At 37.3% G+C, this 18,157-nt stretch overlaps 1 protein-coding gene across 11 annotated transcripts in view; it reads left to right on the top strand.

The window, feature by feature from the left end:
• PCDH15 (protocadherin related 15) overlaps window positions 1-18,157 on the top strand; it is a gene marked incomplete at both ends in the record, with an annotated part of 610,552 nt that overhangs the window by 361,838 nt on the left and 230,557 nt on the right. For 10 of the 11 annotated variants that reach the window (XM_080938401.1, XM_080938402.1, XM_080938400.1 and 7 more), the window contains one exon: window positions 4,103-4,235. The exons of the other annotated variant lie outside the window; for it this stretch is intronic. In XM_080938401.1, the coding sequence (XP_080794527.1) occupies window positions 4,103-4,235 (133 nt within the window). The remainder of the gene's footprint in view (window positions 1-4,102; window positions 4,236-18,157) is intronic. 11 annotated transcript variants of the gene reach the window in all.

The following is an 18,157-nucleotide window of genomic DNA, read 5'->3' as shown; positions in this document are numbered from 1 at the left end:
AGCTTTGTGTCTGTCATAGCTGATTATGTTTTGCATCTGAAAGTTATGATAAGAGCTCCTGGTCTTAGACTGAAATATGAAGTTTCTGCTTCTGTAGATATCTGATTTTTCTGCCAAGATAGTAGAGAAGAATCCATGAGCAAAGAACTATAAATATAGTTTTTGTAGCAAGGTATTAATGGAGGACAAAGGAAAACTCATTGTAATGTCTCTGTGTTGTCTTTCAAAAATTTAATAATATAAGTACTAGATTATGATAGAAACAAGTAGCGATAAAGCACAAAAGCATATTACACAAATTGACATTCATACTATTAGAAAGTGAGGCTCTTTTATTTTTGTATAAATTATGACTTTCCCAAAGTCAAAATATATTAGGTCTATCTTTCTAGCTCTTTCTTATTCCGATTTATTTGCTCCTTAAAATAAAGAAATACACTTGTCGTGGATGAAGTTTCAGTTATGACCTAAAATATTAGAATTTTGTATTCTGAGTCCAAGACTTGCTCGGTACTAGGATGTAGTACAAGACAATATCCTTTGTAACAATGCAAGAACCTTTCATATGCACAGCCATCCAATTAAAAACAAAACAAGAAACAAAGGAAAAACGCTACAATATACTTTACAAAAATCTGTTCTTATGAGATCTAAAAAAGTTCAGAAACCTTTTGACTGTATTTGCAGTTGTTGATAATCCTGGTAGCTTTAATTCAGTCACTTCGTCTTTGTAATTATTTAAAATTATAAACATAGTTACTCCAGTGGGGTGTTCAATGTGACTGGTTAAGTCCTAAGACGGTCTTCAAAATGAGTTGCCTCTTTTGTACTGCCTTGACCTTTTTCTTACAACATGGAAATAATAAGACCTCGTGATTCTCAGTTTTATAAATGGAAACGTATTTGCATCATACTTGCCCTATTACAAAAGTAAAATATGAACAGGAAGAAGCTCGGTTTTAATGCGTTTAGGACCAGCTATAAATGTAAATATGAAATACTCACATAAAATATTATTTACCTAGCAACTGCCCCATTTTACTATGTCCTGAAACTATGCTGTTGAATTACTGCTGTTTATTACAGCATTAAGTCATCATTTTATTGTTAATGCTATCGGCATTTAATTGCAGGAAAGCTTACTCTGACACTGTGCTGACATCAGGGATAAAGAGAAGATCTCATTTTCAAAGGCAGTAACCCTCAAAAGGACTGGAACTTATTAAAGATGCTAGGACAGAGTGCCAAGATGGGAAAGATGAAATATGAGCTACTGAGTTACGATCTTCCCCAAACAACCCTGAGAGTTACGTCTTGAAGGTGTGTTGGAAGCATGGCTAGCAATCCCACCCCTTGGATTATGACTGTAAGGACCAGAGAAGAAAAGTGGACAAGGGGAAATAATAGATAGATAAAAGAGAGCTGATAGATGTTAGATAGATAGATAGATAGATAGATAGATAGATAGATAGATAGATAGATAGATAGGTAGGTAGGTAGGTAGGTAGGTAGGTAGATAGATAGGTAGGTAGATACGTAGATAGATAGATAGATAGATAGATAGATAGATAGATAGATAGATAGATTGATTGATTGATAAAGGCAGTCACCACATTGGACCAGATTTGCTCTCTGACTGAGCCCAAGGTAACCTAGTGGAAGGGGTTTAATATAGTGGAACAATATGCCTCATTAAGCATCATCTGGTTACAAATCTGACAGCAAGTCTAGGCATGGTGGATTACCTCTAAAATCCAACACTCAAGAGACTGAGACAGGATCGCATGGACTCAAGACCGTCATAGATAAAACGTGCAGGCTGACCTGGGATACCTAGTCAGACTCATGGTCAAAAACCAGTAGCAACAGCAACAGATTTCTGAGACTCACCTGTGACTACTGCCAAACATGCCATGAAGGACATGACACCCAGATGAGGATAAAAATCCCCTCTGTCGCACCAGAGAAATGAGAATCATTGGCACTCTAACCACCTTTCTGTTTCTTGGGTTCTGTATGAATGCTTATGAGTTTATAAACAATGACTTCTGACTGTTGTAACTCATGGTTCTTGCCCTTCCTAACACCGCCACCCTTTAATACACTTCCTCATGTGTTGGTGATGCACAACTGTAAAGTTATTTTTGTTGCTGTCTCATAACTATAGTTTTACTGCTGTTATGGGTCATATTGTAAATATTTTTGGAGATAAGAGGTTTGCTAGAGTGGTGCGAGCAAGTTGAGAACTGCTGCTTTACCTCATTTTAGTTTGCCCTTAAACGCCAAATTTTAATTATAAAGTCATTTAATTATCTCCCTATTGCATCTATATCCCCATCTGAATATATCAATATAAGATATTAGAAAAAAAACTATTCATTTTTGTGAAATTACTTTCACAAAATGCAAACCAAAGATAAGGATTAATTCAGACACATTTCCGCATTATGAAACTCTGATGTATTTTAATTTTAAATGAGTTTACTTAGGGACAGTATTACAAAAAAGGCAAGATGTGAATGTCTTAAAGAGACTCCCAATTTGATATAGATGCTTAATAGTGTATGTGATCTGTCTACACAGAACTCAGTAGCCTGAGTCGATGCCTGTTACAAACAGATGAGCTGCCAGCCATGTCTCGGTGCTTGTGGTCAGCACTGAAAACAATTAAAACAAAACAAAACAAACAAACAAAAAAAACGGGTTAGTTATCCTAGAAAAAATATGGAATGCATTATAAAGAATATATTGATATAGGTATATAAATACATTATAGGTATATAAATACATTATAGGTATATAAATACATTTAGAATACATTATAAAAAGGATTCTGTACTGCATTAAGAAAAATCTAGTTCCTAAATAGCAATTACCACTGAAGCCTTTTAAATTTAAAAATACATTCTTTTTTTTTTTTTAAATGGAAAGAATAAAGGCTACATTTTAGGATGCAAATAATGTTCCAGGAAAATACTGTACGCATCTCATGGTAGAAGTGAGCTCTGTAAACTCATGTCTCTCCCATATCCATTTTAACAATATTGTTTATTAGCCTTGAAAACCTTGCAGCTTCAGTTTTCATTGTCAAAAAAATTCCAAAATTCAAAGATGCTAAAAAAATTAATATGAAATAATAAAAAAATCTTACCCACAATAAAGTGACTTTATATTCTTCATGAATCCCCCCCCCATATGGGCTTTAACTAAAAGCAATTTTTGGCTTTTCACATAATATTTAAAAATTTAAAACATGTCTAATTTTATTACCACAGATTCACCACTAGGATCACTTTGCTTTTGACGTACAACAAAAAAATTCATAGTAGGCAATATCAGAATCAGAACTAACAAAATACAACCTCTTGTTCTGTGTGGGACTTCTCTCCCTCCCTCCCTCCCTCTCTCTCTATTTCTCTCCCTTTCTTCTCCCTCCCTCTCTTTCTCTCTCCCTCTTTGTATATATATATATATATATATATATATATATATATATATATATATATATATATATATATATATATATATATATATAATGTTGTATGTTGTGTGTGTGTGTACCTCTGTGTGTCTATTGTATATGCACATGGGTGTGTATGTACATGCATACAAGCATGTGTATGCTATGCACATATGCATGTTCAGATCTGTGGCTATATGTTGAATTAACCAATATTTCTTTACCAGGTTTAATTGGAAGAGAGCCTGAAAAGCAAGTTTTACTGACAGGTGTTTACAGAAAGATCTTGTTTGTTTGTTGTTTGCTCTTCTTTGCTGTTAAAGACAAATAGGACCATCATCTTAGGCAGGATAATTTATTAGGTGTCCTCTGCAGTCCCGGCTTCTTAACTTATGCTATTAATCTAAGTTGTGGACACAGGTGCCTGAGACGGTTTTTTTTTTCCTTTTACTAAGCTAATTTCACAAAGGCATTATATTTTGGTGATAACTTTTACTGTTATATTCGTTCAGGATTTTACTGCTTTCTATAAAAGCTGAATTTTTCTTGTCCTGTAAACCCGGCAAACGAATAAAAAAGATGCATTCTAACTCTCAGAGTAGTGTGGATCATTAAACAGCCATTTCTCTTCTCTCTGTGCAGGCACTCCATCTGCACCGTGTACATCGAGGTGTTACCTCCCAACAACCAGAGCCCTCCCCGCTTCCCGCGGCTGATGTACAGTCTGGAAGTCAGCGAAGCCATGAGGGTCGGCGCGGTTTTATTAAATCTACAGGTGTGCCTGGGACACGGGTCTGTGTTTCTGTGTGTGTGTGACGGCTGGTGAGTTTACATTGTGCTGGGTAGCAGCCCTGGCACACCTTGCTCTATTGAATGACATTTCAGTCAGGGAAGAAAGGGACAGAGGCGCGCGGCATGTGGAGAGGGGGCTTCCACAGCGGATCTGTTGCATAGGTCGCGCGGTTGAAAACCTAACGCAGGCTGACAGGGATTAGTTGCAATAATCATAGGAGAAAATGAAGGAATGGGAAGCATGAACATGAATATTTTGTGCCTTGCAACCAAAGGATGCAGCCGTCCATTGCCCTTGCTTCTCCAGTATGGGTTTATTTTTGCGCCGTTACCATACAGGGAACAATCTTAGGGGTAAATGGTAGCGCTCATTCTGAGGCAAACTTCCTTTTCCCAATGGTCACAAATGTGTTAGAATGACTGGCTCAGTGTACTCGTTGACATGAAAATTCTTTGAGATGCTATTTCTATTCACAGTGCAAGGTTCCTGGTATATGAGGTTCTTATAAGTGAGTGTGTGTGTGTGTGTGTGTGTGTGTGTGTGTGTGTGTGTGAGCATGCATGTGTGTATGTATGTGTGTATTTGTGCATGTATGTGTACTCACACATGCACCCATACCTGTGTGCATGCATTGTGTGTATCTGAGCTAGTGTATGTGTGTGCACATGTTCATGTGAGGTTTTCAATATTTACATGTCAGTGACCAAAGCATTCAAACTGACTTCTGGTTTACCAGTGACTAAATATGTGCCTTCAATATGTTTTGTGTATGCTGTCAATAATATTCCAAGCAATAACATAAATGATGTCAGGGGAAGGCCTGTAGGAAGACTAAGTGGTATAAAGAAGGGGGCTGGAGAGAAGAAAGAGAAATGAAATATCACCTTTTCTCTCATATGCAGACTCAGATATGAGTGTATATTCCTACATCTCTGTCTATATATGATATTAAAGTAGAAGGTGCCTTTCGTGAAGGTTCAGTATGAACAAGGTATAGTTGTACGTATGTGTATCTGAGCTAGTGTATGTGCATGTGTGTACATGTTCATGTGTGCTTATGTGTCTATGTTTATGTGTATGTGTCAATGTGTGTAGGTGTATATGTGTCAACATGTGTCTGTGTGTGTATATATGTGTGTATATGTGTGTATATGTGTGTGTATGTGTGTATATGTGTGTGGTGTGTGTGTGTGTATGTGTTGTGTCTAAATTAGTATATCTCTGTGTGGGTATGTATGTGTGTGTTGGTATGTTGTGTTGAAAATGTCATAATTATACCTAACAATTTTAATGCCCCCTAAGACAGTAATAATTTGCCTGAAAAAGATCAAAAGTGATCATTAAGACACTACATTACCTGTTCATTGGACAGACTTTACGTCCCTAGGTGTTGCTTGGAAACAGTGCAACTTCTGATGTAAGTATTCAGGAGTCTGGATGTGACATAGGAGGCCTTTATTAAAGTCACATGCTAAGGAAAACTCCAGCCCCCGCTCTGTTTTACATGTCCACTCTTTGCTCAAAGTCTGTAAGTTCTTCTACCCTCTGTCCTCCTACCTCACAAAGGCAGGGTCAGTCTGTGGGTAGCCAAATATCAGAAATGTGTCGGCACTCCCAAGCACTTCTGGAGTTTTCCTTTAATATTTATTTTACTGCTATTCTTTAGGTGACCTGATGTTTTTTATCATGTAATTATTAATAGAATGTGTGGGCAACAAAATTACAAGTAGAAAAGCAAGTAGAAATATTAGTGATTATAAGATATCAAGAACTCTAGTAGGCAAATTAAATAAAATATAGCATTTATTCAGTTAGACAAAATAGCTAGCTACATCATTATAATGATATAGGAGGGAATAAAAATATTAATACTAGCTCATTTAAATGAAATAGTGACAATTTTACATACACAGGAGTGATTTATCAAAAATAAAAGAAATTTTTTAAAAATCACACAAAATCTTAAATTTTAAAGATCCCGGTCATGAAATCATCCATGGTTTAAAATTAAATCTTCCCTAACTATATTCCCACTTGCAAAATCCCTTTTAGAAGGTGAGCCAAGCATTTGCTTATAAGGCAGCCTGGTTTCTATGTCAAAAAATCTCAGGAAGATCTGAGATCTTTGTTACGGGAGAATAACACTATCTGGGCATTCAGGATGAATGAAGTTTGCCTTTCTCATTTCTCACATGTCTTTGGCACAAAGGCTGGGAATTCTCTTCTCCTTTTCGTTGCTCGGAGAAGCAAAGCAAAGGGCCCAATCATGGTAACACAATGGACAAGAAGGAGCAAGGGTGTCACCATCAAGGATTTCTCATAGACCACCCCACCGACCCCTTTTGTTCGTACTCCAGTGAGACATAGTTTAAACTCAGGACCTCTAAGTTGAAAAGCATCCATTAAATTACTCCTCCAAAAGCCTTTCGATAAGAGGACAGGAAAGAGGCACCATTGGGGCCTGCAGCTCCCTGTCCTCACCTTTTCTTCTCATCTTGATGCCAACCAGCATGAAAAGAAAGGATAAAGCCCAGGATGGTGGGACCAACTAGCTTCAGGGACCAGCTTCAGGAGAATGCCTCAAACCTAGAGACTTTATGATCCTCTCCTCCAGTTTCACACCTGCTGTTCAGAATGCCCCCTCCTGCTTTCATTCTTCCTAAGGGTGTTTAGGAAGCTGTGGTTTCCTCTTCATTAAGACTGTTGTAGGGCTGACATACCAGAGAGGAAAACTGACCTCAGACATCTGTTTCTCTTCCTCTTGCGGATTGTGGTTAACCTAGTATAATACTTTTCTTCCCTCCAGAATTGCCATGTGGGTTTGTGGCGTGTTTTCCATTCATCTCTATCCATATGTAATGTCTTTAATAATAGTTTCAAAATGCTGTGGAATTTACCAGCATGCCGGAAGGCAGTTTTGTTTTTAGTCTTGAAGAGAAATGTCCTGCTGGCTTGACCTCGCTGCAGAATTGATTCTTTCTCATAACGGTTTAAATTAGATGCAAACTGTCCTACACATGCCTCGCTTCAGCTCAGGGCCCCATCGGAGGTGCTAATTTGTTTTTTTCTGACATTCAAAATGCTCTAGAAGTTAACAGCTCCTGTTCTCCTCTGTCATTTTCTCCTATTTTGTTTGATAAATACGACAGGTTGTACATTGGTCTGGAGGATGACACAGGGGCTTGTTATCCATGAACACCCCAGGTGCACTCCAGAAAATTGACAGGCTCATGCATGATGTTTTCCTTTCACGGTTCCTCTTACATGCTCGATTATTTCCTGAGTATTCAAGTTCCTTCATATGCTATTCTACTGATGAGAACTAAAGACTGGACTTGAAGATGCCACTTCCCCATGAATGACAGGCACCGTTCATCCCCATTGGCAGGCTGCTCTGCTTCTCCTATATGTATGGAGGAGGAACTTCATTGATTTCTTCTTTTATATTAAGTTTCTGTGGTGGGAAATTTTTTAGTGTGCCCCCCCTACCCCGTCGTTATCACTAAACTTCAGATTTGGAATGGCTTTTTCATTATTAACATTATCTCAAAAGAATAACATGGGGAGTGTAGAAGGCACTGTGGAAATTTTGGTATTGGCTCAACTAATTCCAAGCATAAGTTGTAGTTTATATATAAAAAAAATGGACAGATAGGAAATAATAGATAAAAGAGAGCTGATAGATGATAGATAATATATGACAGATGATAGATAGATGATTGATAGATAGATGATAGATAGATGATAGACAAGAGATAGATGATAGATAGATAGATAGATAGATAGATAGATAGATAGATAGATAGATAGATGATAGACAGACAGACAGACAGACAGATGGCTGTATAGATAGATAGCATAAAAGGGAGATAGAGAAGAATGGACCAAAAAAAGGAGAGTGTCTGTCTCTCTCTGTGTCTGTCTTTGTGTCTGTCTCTCTCTGTGTGTCACTCTGTCTCTGTCTCTCTTTCTCTGTCTCTGTCTCTCTGTCTCTCTGTCTCTTGCTCTCTCTCTCTCTTTCTCTGTCTCTGTCTCTCTGTCTCTCTATCTCTTGCTCTCTCTCTCTCTCTCTCTCTCTCTCTCTCTCTCACACACACACACACACACACACACACACACACACACACACACGACACAGAGGTGACCCACCTGCACATCTCATGACTCACTCACAAGAAGGAGCAGACTTCTTTGTTTTCTAAGTGCTACAGTTTATACAAACAAACTTCAGAGAAGGAAGCAGAATTATCTCGAAATAAAAATTGACTCAGCTCTTCAATAGAGCTGGCCCCTCCCTTCCTCCAAAATAAGAGTAGTTTATTTTGATTTGGGTAATCAAGTGGTTAGAAAGCACCAGCACATTTGATTGCCACACTTCATTGTCACTGATTGAACACTGCTGAGTGATTTGGACCCAAAAGCTTCTTGTATGAGGCAAGAAGGAAAAATGCAAAGCCTGGGACCAAACACAGTAGGTTAAAATGACCCGTAGTTTACACTTTGTCTACTTTTTACCCTCTTTTGTACTTAAAATTATGTCAGTTATTCACAAACCCAATCATTTCCACATTATTGCATAAAATAGATTTTTAAATTTTTTCTTATATTTGGTATTTCCTTCTTTCCTCTCCCCAGCTAGCTAACCCAGTATTTCCTCAGCCCTACATTTCCAAACCTCCCCCTTCATAGTCACGTGTGATTATGTATGGCATATACTTGTCTGTGTGAATGTATGTATACCATTGACATGTTTACAACATAAACACATCATTTTGCCATGCCATAAATATGCACGGGATATTCTAATCACAATGTTCTTTTGTAGCAACATAAAAGGTTCAGAAAAATTGCTACAGAAATCTTTTGGAATGATTTGTCAGCATGATGTCTCATCATCAACAAAAGCTGCAACTTACAATTCTTATAAAAAGAATGTTTTTCTTTTTAACAGAGCTATAGCTCAACCATTAAAAGCAGGAAATAATTTGACACACACCTACAGTCTAATTTCAGCTCTTACTAGTCCTCTAATAGAGCCCTAGTGACATGGTGTGCAGTCCAGGTCCCATGCTAACACAGAATCCTTGCTGACACATATCCACAGTTTGGAACCCCATGCTGGCATAATTGCCATTTCTTTAGGTTCCTCAAGCTGAAACATCCTTGAGTTTTATGGCCCTGACTTTCTTTTAAATGATTACAAGACTGTTATTTAGTATGTGTTCTCCAAAATGAGGGCCCATGAGTCACTGTTTTCTGGCAAGAACACTGGAGTGATGCTGTCTATGGGGGACAGAGAGATTGGTTGATTTCATTCCAGCAACCTTTACTATGGATGCTTGAAGCTGTTACTTCATTAAAGGCAGCTCAGTACTTCAGCTCTTTTCTTGCAGAGGACTTGTGTCCAATCCCCAGCATTCACATTGTGTGGCTCCCAGCTGTCTATAACTCCATTTCTGAGATATCAAAGGCCCTCCTCATATCATACCTCTGCATTTTACACACACACGCGTGCGCACACACACACACATATACACACATGTCAATAAAATTCAAATTTTAAAAAGAACCTTCCTGGACTACTTGAATATATATTACACACACACACACACACACACACACACACACACACACACACATATATATATATATATATATATATATATATATATATATATATATAATTTCCTCATCATTTCTACTATTTATTTTTATAATTTCTGATAATGTATGGATAAACTAACACTATTGTTCCCAAGTGGCAATTTACTAACATTGTTCATTTTGCATCAGTTGGTTGCTATAAAAAATACCTCCCACTCATGGATTTATTTGTGTATTAATATGCATTAATATGAAGTATATATTCCAACTTTATTTGAGGTATTATAAGCACACCATAATAAATGCCAAAATGATAAGGCTTAATGCTCTTCAAAAATACAGGTGGTTTATGTCACATGACCGATGTTTCTCTAAATCCTTTAGCTCAGGAAGTGTGAGGTCAGATTGTCGCCTATGTCAGGGTCTAGAAGACCTTCATTGTATCTTTATGTACAGGGTGTAGGTGGTGGGGTAAAAAAGCTCCCACTCCTAGTCCACTTCATGCAGGATGCAAATACACCTGTGATGTTTCACCATAGAGCTTCCTGTGTGGGGCTGTGAGGGGTCTCGTGCCCATGGTTATCCTTTAGCCTTGGAATTAGTCTCATGACTCTGTTCAGGGAGGACCTGTGATGCTTTAACACACTCTCACTGTCCTCTGAACACTATTATTTTCTGTTTTAACACGGATTTTCACGTTTATTTTATATTATCTTGTATCAGCCATGGATTAAGTGATTTGAAAAGTTCTGGCTTCTATGAATATACAATGATATTTACACAAACACACACATGATATACACATACAAACACATACATCCCTACACATAAACATACATGTAAATGCACACAAATGCATACTAAATGCATAGACACACTATGTATACTAACCATATGGTTAGTATATGTATATATGTATATACATAAATGCGAATGCATATATACAAACACACACACACACACACATATATGTCATATATGTTTTGTGTGTGTTCGGAGAGAGAAAGAGAAACATAAAAATAACAAACCATAACTACACAACCATGCGCACACAAACGCATACACTTACACATAGGTATTCACACATTTCATACACACGTGTACAAACAGAACAGACACATTCCTTACACACTTGTCTGAGAACTCTGCACATCAGCCCTCCTAATGGTTAGGCTACCTTACAGCAATAACATGTTAATGTCCTTCGCTCAAATTTACTGCCAGAATTTGCTTTTATTTTTGCTCTGAATAGTAACAATGATAGCATCCTGAATGTGGATGCTATGACTTACGACCCTCGAGTCAGCACCTGTCCACATGCCAGCTGACATTTTCTGTTTGTTGTGAGAAGTGTCTATTCGCATCTTTTGCCTGATTTTAATCAAATCAGACCTGCTTGTGGCTGTTTGACCTCTGCGTACATTCTCGATGTTACTTCTCTGGCATGTGGGTAGATGGCAACATCTCCTCTCACCCATGACACTCTGATTATGCAAAAACGTCTTAGCTTGATGTGTTCGTTTTGCCCTATCTTGCTTTTGCACTTGTGCTTTTGCAATGTTGTCACCCATATTTATCACCTCTACAGACGTCATGGGAAGTATGCCATGTGTTTTCTGCTAATAGCCTTATAGTCTTAAGTGCTCCATCTGGGTCTTTGGGCCATGCTGGGAGCCAGTTGGGGGTTGTGTCCGATTCCATGATTCCGTGTATTGAAATTCAGCTTTCCCAGTACTGTTTATTGAAGAGGCGATCTTTCATGGAGCACTGGTTTTGGCAGTACTACAGAGAATCTCATGGCTGTAGACTTGTGGCTTGTTAGTTTTTGTATTCTCCATGATGTTCCTCGGGTATCAGTGTTAGTTTCTAACCTTCTGAAACTGTCATTCTGACTCCATCGGGGCCATGAATCATAAGCCCAAGGTATTGGGATAACTCTGGCTTTGTTCTTTAAAAACTTCTCTTGATTTTTTTTTTTTTTTTTGAAGCCCATTAGGCTCCCGTATGAATTTTAAATGGTCTTTTCTATTTCTGTGAATAATACCATGAATATTTTAATGGAAATTGCAATTTAATATGTAAATCACTCTATAATAAGAACACATTAGCTAAAATATTTTTTCTAAAGTAGCAAAAAAGAGCTTGTGTGTGTGTGTGTGTTTGTTGTTTTATATTCTTTCTCATAGAGGGAGCATTTGAATTTTCAGTTAAGTTTATTCCTAAGAATTATTATAACCACTATAAATGCAACACATTCTCACCCTGATGTCTCTCTCTTTGTACAAAGTCTGCTGACAGTATCCTAAAACTTTGATCAATTTGAGTATTAGTTAATTTGCAAATTATTTAACCTGCTTTGACTCCCAGTAAGTCATGAGTGTGCTGTACCTGCCCAGGAGCTCTTTAGATTCACTACTGAAAGACACACACACACACACACACACACACACACACACACACACACACACACACCAACTAATTCTGACTAGCTCAATGGCTGGGCACTTATAAACCTCCCTGTGGTTAGCACGCATTTCCCCTCCAGTATTCCTGGCTTAACACCTTCTAAATCTATATTTTATCTTTGCTGCCCTCTTACCTTCTGGGCAGCCCTTCTCATGCCCATCCCTCCTCCCACTTCCCATAAGGCCTCTTTTCCTTTCCACCTACATTGCTGGATGATTTTTCTCCTGCAGATCTTACATCTGATGCTTCTCCCTCTGAGTCATGGCAACACTTCTCCTCTTCCTCTCTCTCTTGGTCTCCTGCCTGGACAATCTAAAAGTCCCCTGTTCGGTCTCCATGGCCAGCCATTGAATCTACTGCAATTCTTTATTACCAATCGAAGCCAGCTGGGGGCAGGGACCCTCGAGTCTGGAAGCATGGCTATTGGGAGCCAAATTAAGACAAAGCATTAGAACCGATTCTCAACAAATTTGTCACATGCAACGATCTTTTGGTGGAGTCATTATATTTTCTACATGTAGAATCATTTCGTTTGCAAATGGGAATAATTTGATTTCCCAGTTTCCCATTTGTATATCCCTCCTTTGTTTCCATTATAATGCTGGCTAACATTCCCAGGAACATGTTGGTTAGAGTGGACATCTGTGTTCTTCTCAACTATACAGAAAATGTTTCCAGCTTCCATTTGGTGTGATGCTGGCTATGAATTTTTGATATATAGTGTGTATTATATTTCAGGGGTTACATATATGCATAATTTGTTAAGAGTTTTATCATAGAAGATGTTAAATTTCATTAAATGATTTTCCTGCATCTATTGACATGAGCATGCCATTTTTTATTGAATTTCCGAGATGTATAACATTTATTGATTTGTTTGTTATTAATCTAAACTTCAAGCTCTGAGATAAATCTCACTGAATCGTGATAAATTATTTTTTTGTGTGCTCAAAGAATTTATTTATGGGTACTTTGATAAGGATTATTTATGTGTCCATCAAACTACTGTGCCTTCCTGTGTGTATGTGTGTGTGTGAGTGTGTATGTGTGTGAGTGTGTGTGTGTGTGTGTGTGTGTGTGTGTGTGTGTGTGTTTATGGTTGCCTGGTGTCATCATCAGAATAATGCCAGCTTCAGAATGAGTATTGACAAATGCTCTATCTTTTTTGTTTGTTTGTTTTTGGAATAAAATGTTAAAAATATAGTGGAAAGGTTTTTGTTGGCTTTTAAGTTAGGTAAAAATCAACCCAAGAACACATCTGATTCTGGTCATTTCTTTGATGAGAAAACTATTGTTTCTGATTCCACCCATTTTTTCTCTTATTGAACTCTTCCTGTTATACATGTCTTCCTTTATTTTGTGTTGTCTATGTGCACATGAAAATTATTATGAGTAGATTTTTCAGGCAGTTGTTCATTACAGTTCCCAGGGATGCTTTGTATTTCTGTGTATCAGTGATATTCGTGGCTTTGGAAGTTTGCTAACTTTCATGATTCATTTCTTACTTTATTCCACTGTGGCCAGAGATGATGTCTGATAAGGCTTAATTTTTTTAAATTGAGATTTAATTTGTGGATACAATTGTGGTCAGTCCTAGTGAGCCATCTATGTACTCCTGAGAAGAGAGTATATCCACCAACTGTCATGTAAAGTGATGTGGTCTGTCTGTGATTCCCTGGTCACATGTTTGATTTGAAGCTATTGTTTTAGTCTGAGTGTCCTGTGATTAAAGTGAAGCTATAAAGTTATAAACTATCCTTTCACAAGAGGCCATTCCTCTCTTAGGTCTAATAATGTTGACTTTGTAAAGTTGGGTTCTTGAGGTCTATATGCAGTAGAGTTGTTAGAGGTTCTTGCCAAATTGATTTGTTGATGATATAGACAGCAAAATAGATTGATAGATAGATAGATAGATAGATAGATAGATAGATAAAAATGAATAGATTCATTGATCAATATATATTGATTCATTTATATATATTGATTTCATATACTCAGTTATATGTGATATAATTATCTGTATATATTTATAGTGCTAACCAATAAGTCTACTTAATCTTCTATACAAATAGCAACTTCTGTTGTTTTTTTTTAATATCCTCTTTGGGACAGTATTCTTTTTGAATTTCTTCATTTTATAGATCCAGTGCATTCTTATTACTGAGTTTCTTGTAGGTTCCTTACCTCTAAATATTACCTGAACATTGCTTTGATTGAATTATTTAAAGGCACCCGTTTTATCTGTATCTTTTAATTGGAGAATGTAATTGTTGTATATTTAATGTTACTACTGACAGGCAAAGGTGACTCTGACATTTTGCTCAGTTTTATCTGGTTGTTTGAATGACGTTGTTCCCTTTCTGTCTTTTTTTTTTTTGTCATTATTGTTGTTGTTTGGTAATTACAGTTTTGATTTTTTCTGATATTGATAAAGCTTGATTATTTTCTTATTCTTGATATTTGTTTATCTTTGCTTTTTTGTTTTTTGTTATTGATTTCATGGTATTCCATGTTTTGATGCAGTTCTCTTTCTATATCTCTATCTCTATCTCTGTCTATCTATCTTGTCATTGTTAAAGCCTTGATTTTCATCTGTATCTACATCTATATCTATATATTTAAGTCTGAATTCTTGTCCTTAAGATATTCTTTCTTCTGCTTGACCTTCTCTGCTGGTGAGGGGCTTGCTGCTGTCATGCATTTGATTTTTGTGAGTTCTTCAGTCCAAACATGGTACTTCTGAAACACAATCTCTGTTTTCTTGTTGAGTTTCTCACTTGGACCATGATGTTTTTATGAATTCTTTACATGTTCAAGCATTTCAGAGACTTTTCATATATTCAGTTCTTAAATGCTCTTTTCAACATAAAATTTTGTTTGTTTGCTTCTTTGTTGGTAAAATGTTTTATTTTCCCTTTAGACTAGCACTTGTTCTTGCTTTTAATACTACTTGCTTTGATTTCTGTTCATCTGTCAGATAAGTCGTTTAATTTGTAGACGTTTCAGAGTAAATAACTTTCTCCTAAAGACATGTTTTAGGGTATGGATTTGGTTTCAATTGGATGTCATAATATGGTTTTTGTGTGACATCTATGACTGTAGCTGATGGTATTGGGAGTAGTGTCTTAGTCAGAGTTTTACTGCTGTGAACAGACACCATGACCAAGGCAACTCTCATAAGGACAACATTTAATTGGGACTGGCTTATAGATTCAAAGATTCAGTCCATTATCATCAAGGCAGGATCATGGCAACATTTAGTCAGGCATGGTACAAGAGAAGCTGAGAGTTCTACATCTTTATCTGAAGGCCACTAAGAAATTACTTTCTCCTGCATGCTTAGGAGGAAGGTCTTAAAGCCCATGCCTACCAGGGTTCAGCCTCAACACAGGATCAGAGTTCTCAACTGAAAGCAGGGATATCTGGAAGGCACATAATAAATAAACACAGACTACTTTTTGGGTACAAGCTGACAGGTAATTTTTCAAGGCTTAAAGTTATTTTCTCTCTCTCTCTCTCTCTCTCTCTCTCTCTCTCTCTCTCTCTCTGTCTGTCTCTCTCTCTCTCTCATACACATACACATACACATACACACACACATGCTCTCTCACTCACTTACTTGCTCACTCCATAGCTCACTAGCTAGCCTTTCTCTCACTCCAGTCTTTTATTGATCTTCTAAAAGCAGGTAAGAAAAAAGGGACATGAATAACCACATCACAGAAAGAATTAAGAATTACAATTGTTCCCCAAAGTTTCAAGCTCCCCCTATTCCCAGGCCTGTGGCCAAAATAGTAATAATTATAAACTTATCATTATTAAAACTAACTTTGAACTTATTATACTTCAGAGCTCCAAGGTCAGAAACCACTCTCAAATGATTTGCAAAACTTATTTTGTAACTTCAATAACTTTTTCCTTTCTTGGGGTCCCAATGTTGGCTCTAATTCGTTTTCCAATAACTTTTTCAAACTTTCTTTGCAAGTAGACCATTAATCTGGAACTATTTCCAATTGCTTGGGGCACAGCAAAAAACAGTCCTAATGGCTCAGGTGCATGTGGGAAACATCTTGGAAGCATCTTGGAGAAAATGTAATAATTGCACAATAATTATTATCTAGTATGTCAGGCAAGTATACGGAAGCACACCTCAGCTAAAACAGGGAGCAATCTATTATTTATGGGTTGAGCAAGGGTCACTCCAGCTGGCCTCATGCATGTGTGCTATAGTTTGAAAGGGTGGGCATCCAGCAGGGTAGAATGCTGCCCTGGCATGATATATATTTCACCCTTTAAAGTATTCAGGGGTTAGGAATCCCCTAAATGTCTCTGGGCAGTATGTACATAAAATACCTGTCAGTTTGTAAGTCATAAAAAAGTTGAGTCAACACAGTGCACAAGGAGACTTGAGCATTGGTATTTGTGGGAATGTTGTGGGCTTTGGTCTCTCATGATACACTCTAGCTTCAGCCTGTGGAAAAAGATGGGGTATATGGAGCACAGGAAAAAAGACGTAGATGTGTAGTGACTTGTATTGAAACACTGGGGTATGCTCTTAGAATAACCGCATGTAATTACAGTGTCCAAGGTGCCTATAACATCACCTATTAACAAAACTTTATAGGAGCACCAATGTGTGTATGGCCTATCATCCAGAAGGACATCCCATGCGGGGCATGACTGTACTTCCTTTAAGCAAAAGTAGTTTCCATGGGAAGATTTGGACTACAAAATTAAATTTTACAAAAATAATTATGGATTTGTATGAAGACAAGCTGCCGTTAAATGATGTAAAGAAAATGTGGACATTCGTTGGTATACCACATTCATGCTAAGCCTGGAAATTACATTTTGTAAAAAAAAGAAACTATTATTTGTTGCCATAGATATGGGGAAGGAGGAAGAAGAAGTGCAGTGTTCTAAATGGCAGAGAATATAAAATTCAAACAAAAAGGATTCCAGAAAGATAATAATGTGGGAGCAATATTAAATGTGAAACACTTTTTAGATATCAACTTGGGAATGAATGTGTATGTTCCCCTCAGATTCTTGGGTCAAAGCCTAAATCTAAAACGGATGGTAGTTGTATGACTTCTGGGAAAGAAATTACTGCGGTACATGAAGGACTCATAAAGGGAATTATTGCCCTGATAGTAAAAATCAAACAAACAAACAACAACATAACAGACTATGATTCTCTCACTGTCTGAGTCAGTACAACAGCTATGTGCAAACCAGGAAAAGTGCACTTAGTAGACACCAGGTCTGTTGCTCCACTGACTCAGATTTTTGAGTTCTTAGAGCTATGAAAGGAATATCATGAAGCTCCAGCCTGAACTCTCAACACATCTCCTGAAGAAACTGAGTAGATGGATGTACGTTTTGAAATAAGACTGTATTTGTTAATTTTTCTTTCTTGTTTTGTTTTTGCAATCAAAGTTCCTGATCTGAATAGCCTAAGGAAGAAAAGGTTTGCTCTGGCTCATGGGACCCATGGCAGCCTGTGCCTATGAGTTTTGACAGAACATAGTGGTTATGTGAATGAAGGGGAGGTTATTCTTCATTGTAGACAGGAAGAAGAGACAGGAAGGTTGCAAGAATCAGGTAACTCCAAGTTACCAGAGGCCTACTTCTTCATACTGGCCTACCTCATAAAGCTTCCAGGATCTCCCAGTTAGGGTCCAACCTCCAATACATAAAACTTGGTTGGGGTTATTTCTTACCCAAGCCTATAACAACAGGAAGTAGAAGCACATAGAAGCACATAATATCTTGAGGATTTAAGTATTATTGAAAACAATGATGAGACAGGCAAAGCAGGCAAAGAGATTGGC

The sequence above is a fragment of the Micromys minutus genome, assembly GCF_963924665.1.
Source record: "Micromys minutus genome assembly, chromosome: 25".
NCBI classification, from domain to species: Eukaryota; Metazoa; Chordata; class Mammalia; order Rodentia; family Muridae; genus Micromys; species Micromys minutus.
Note: the sequence above shows the minus strand (reverse complement) of the source record. Positions and strands in the feature narration are given on the sequence as shown.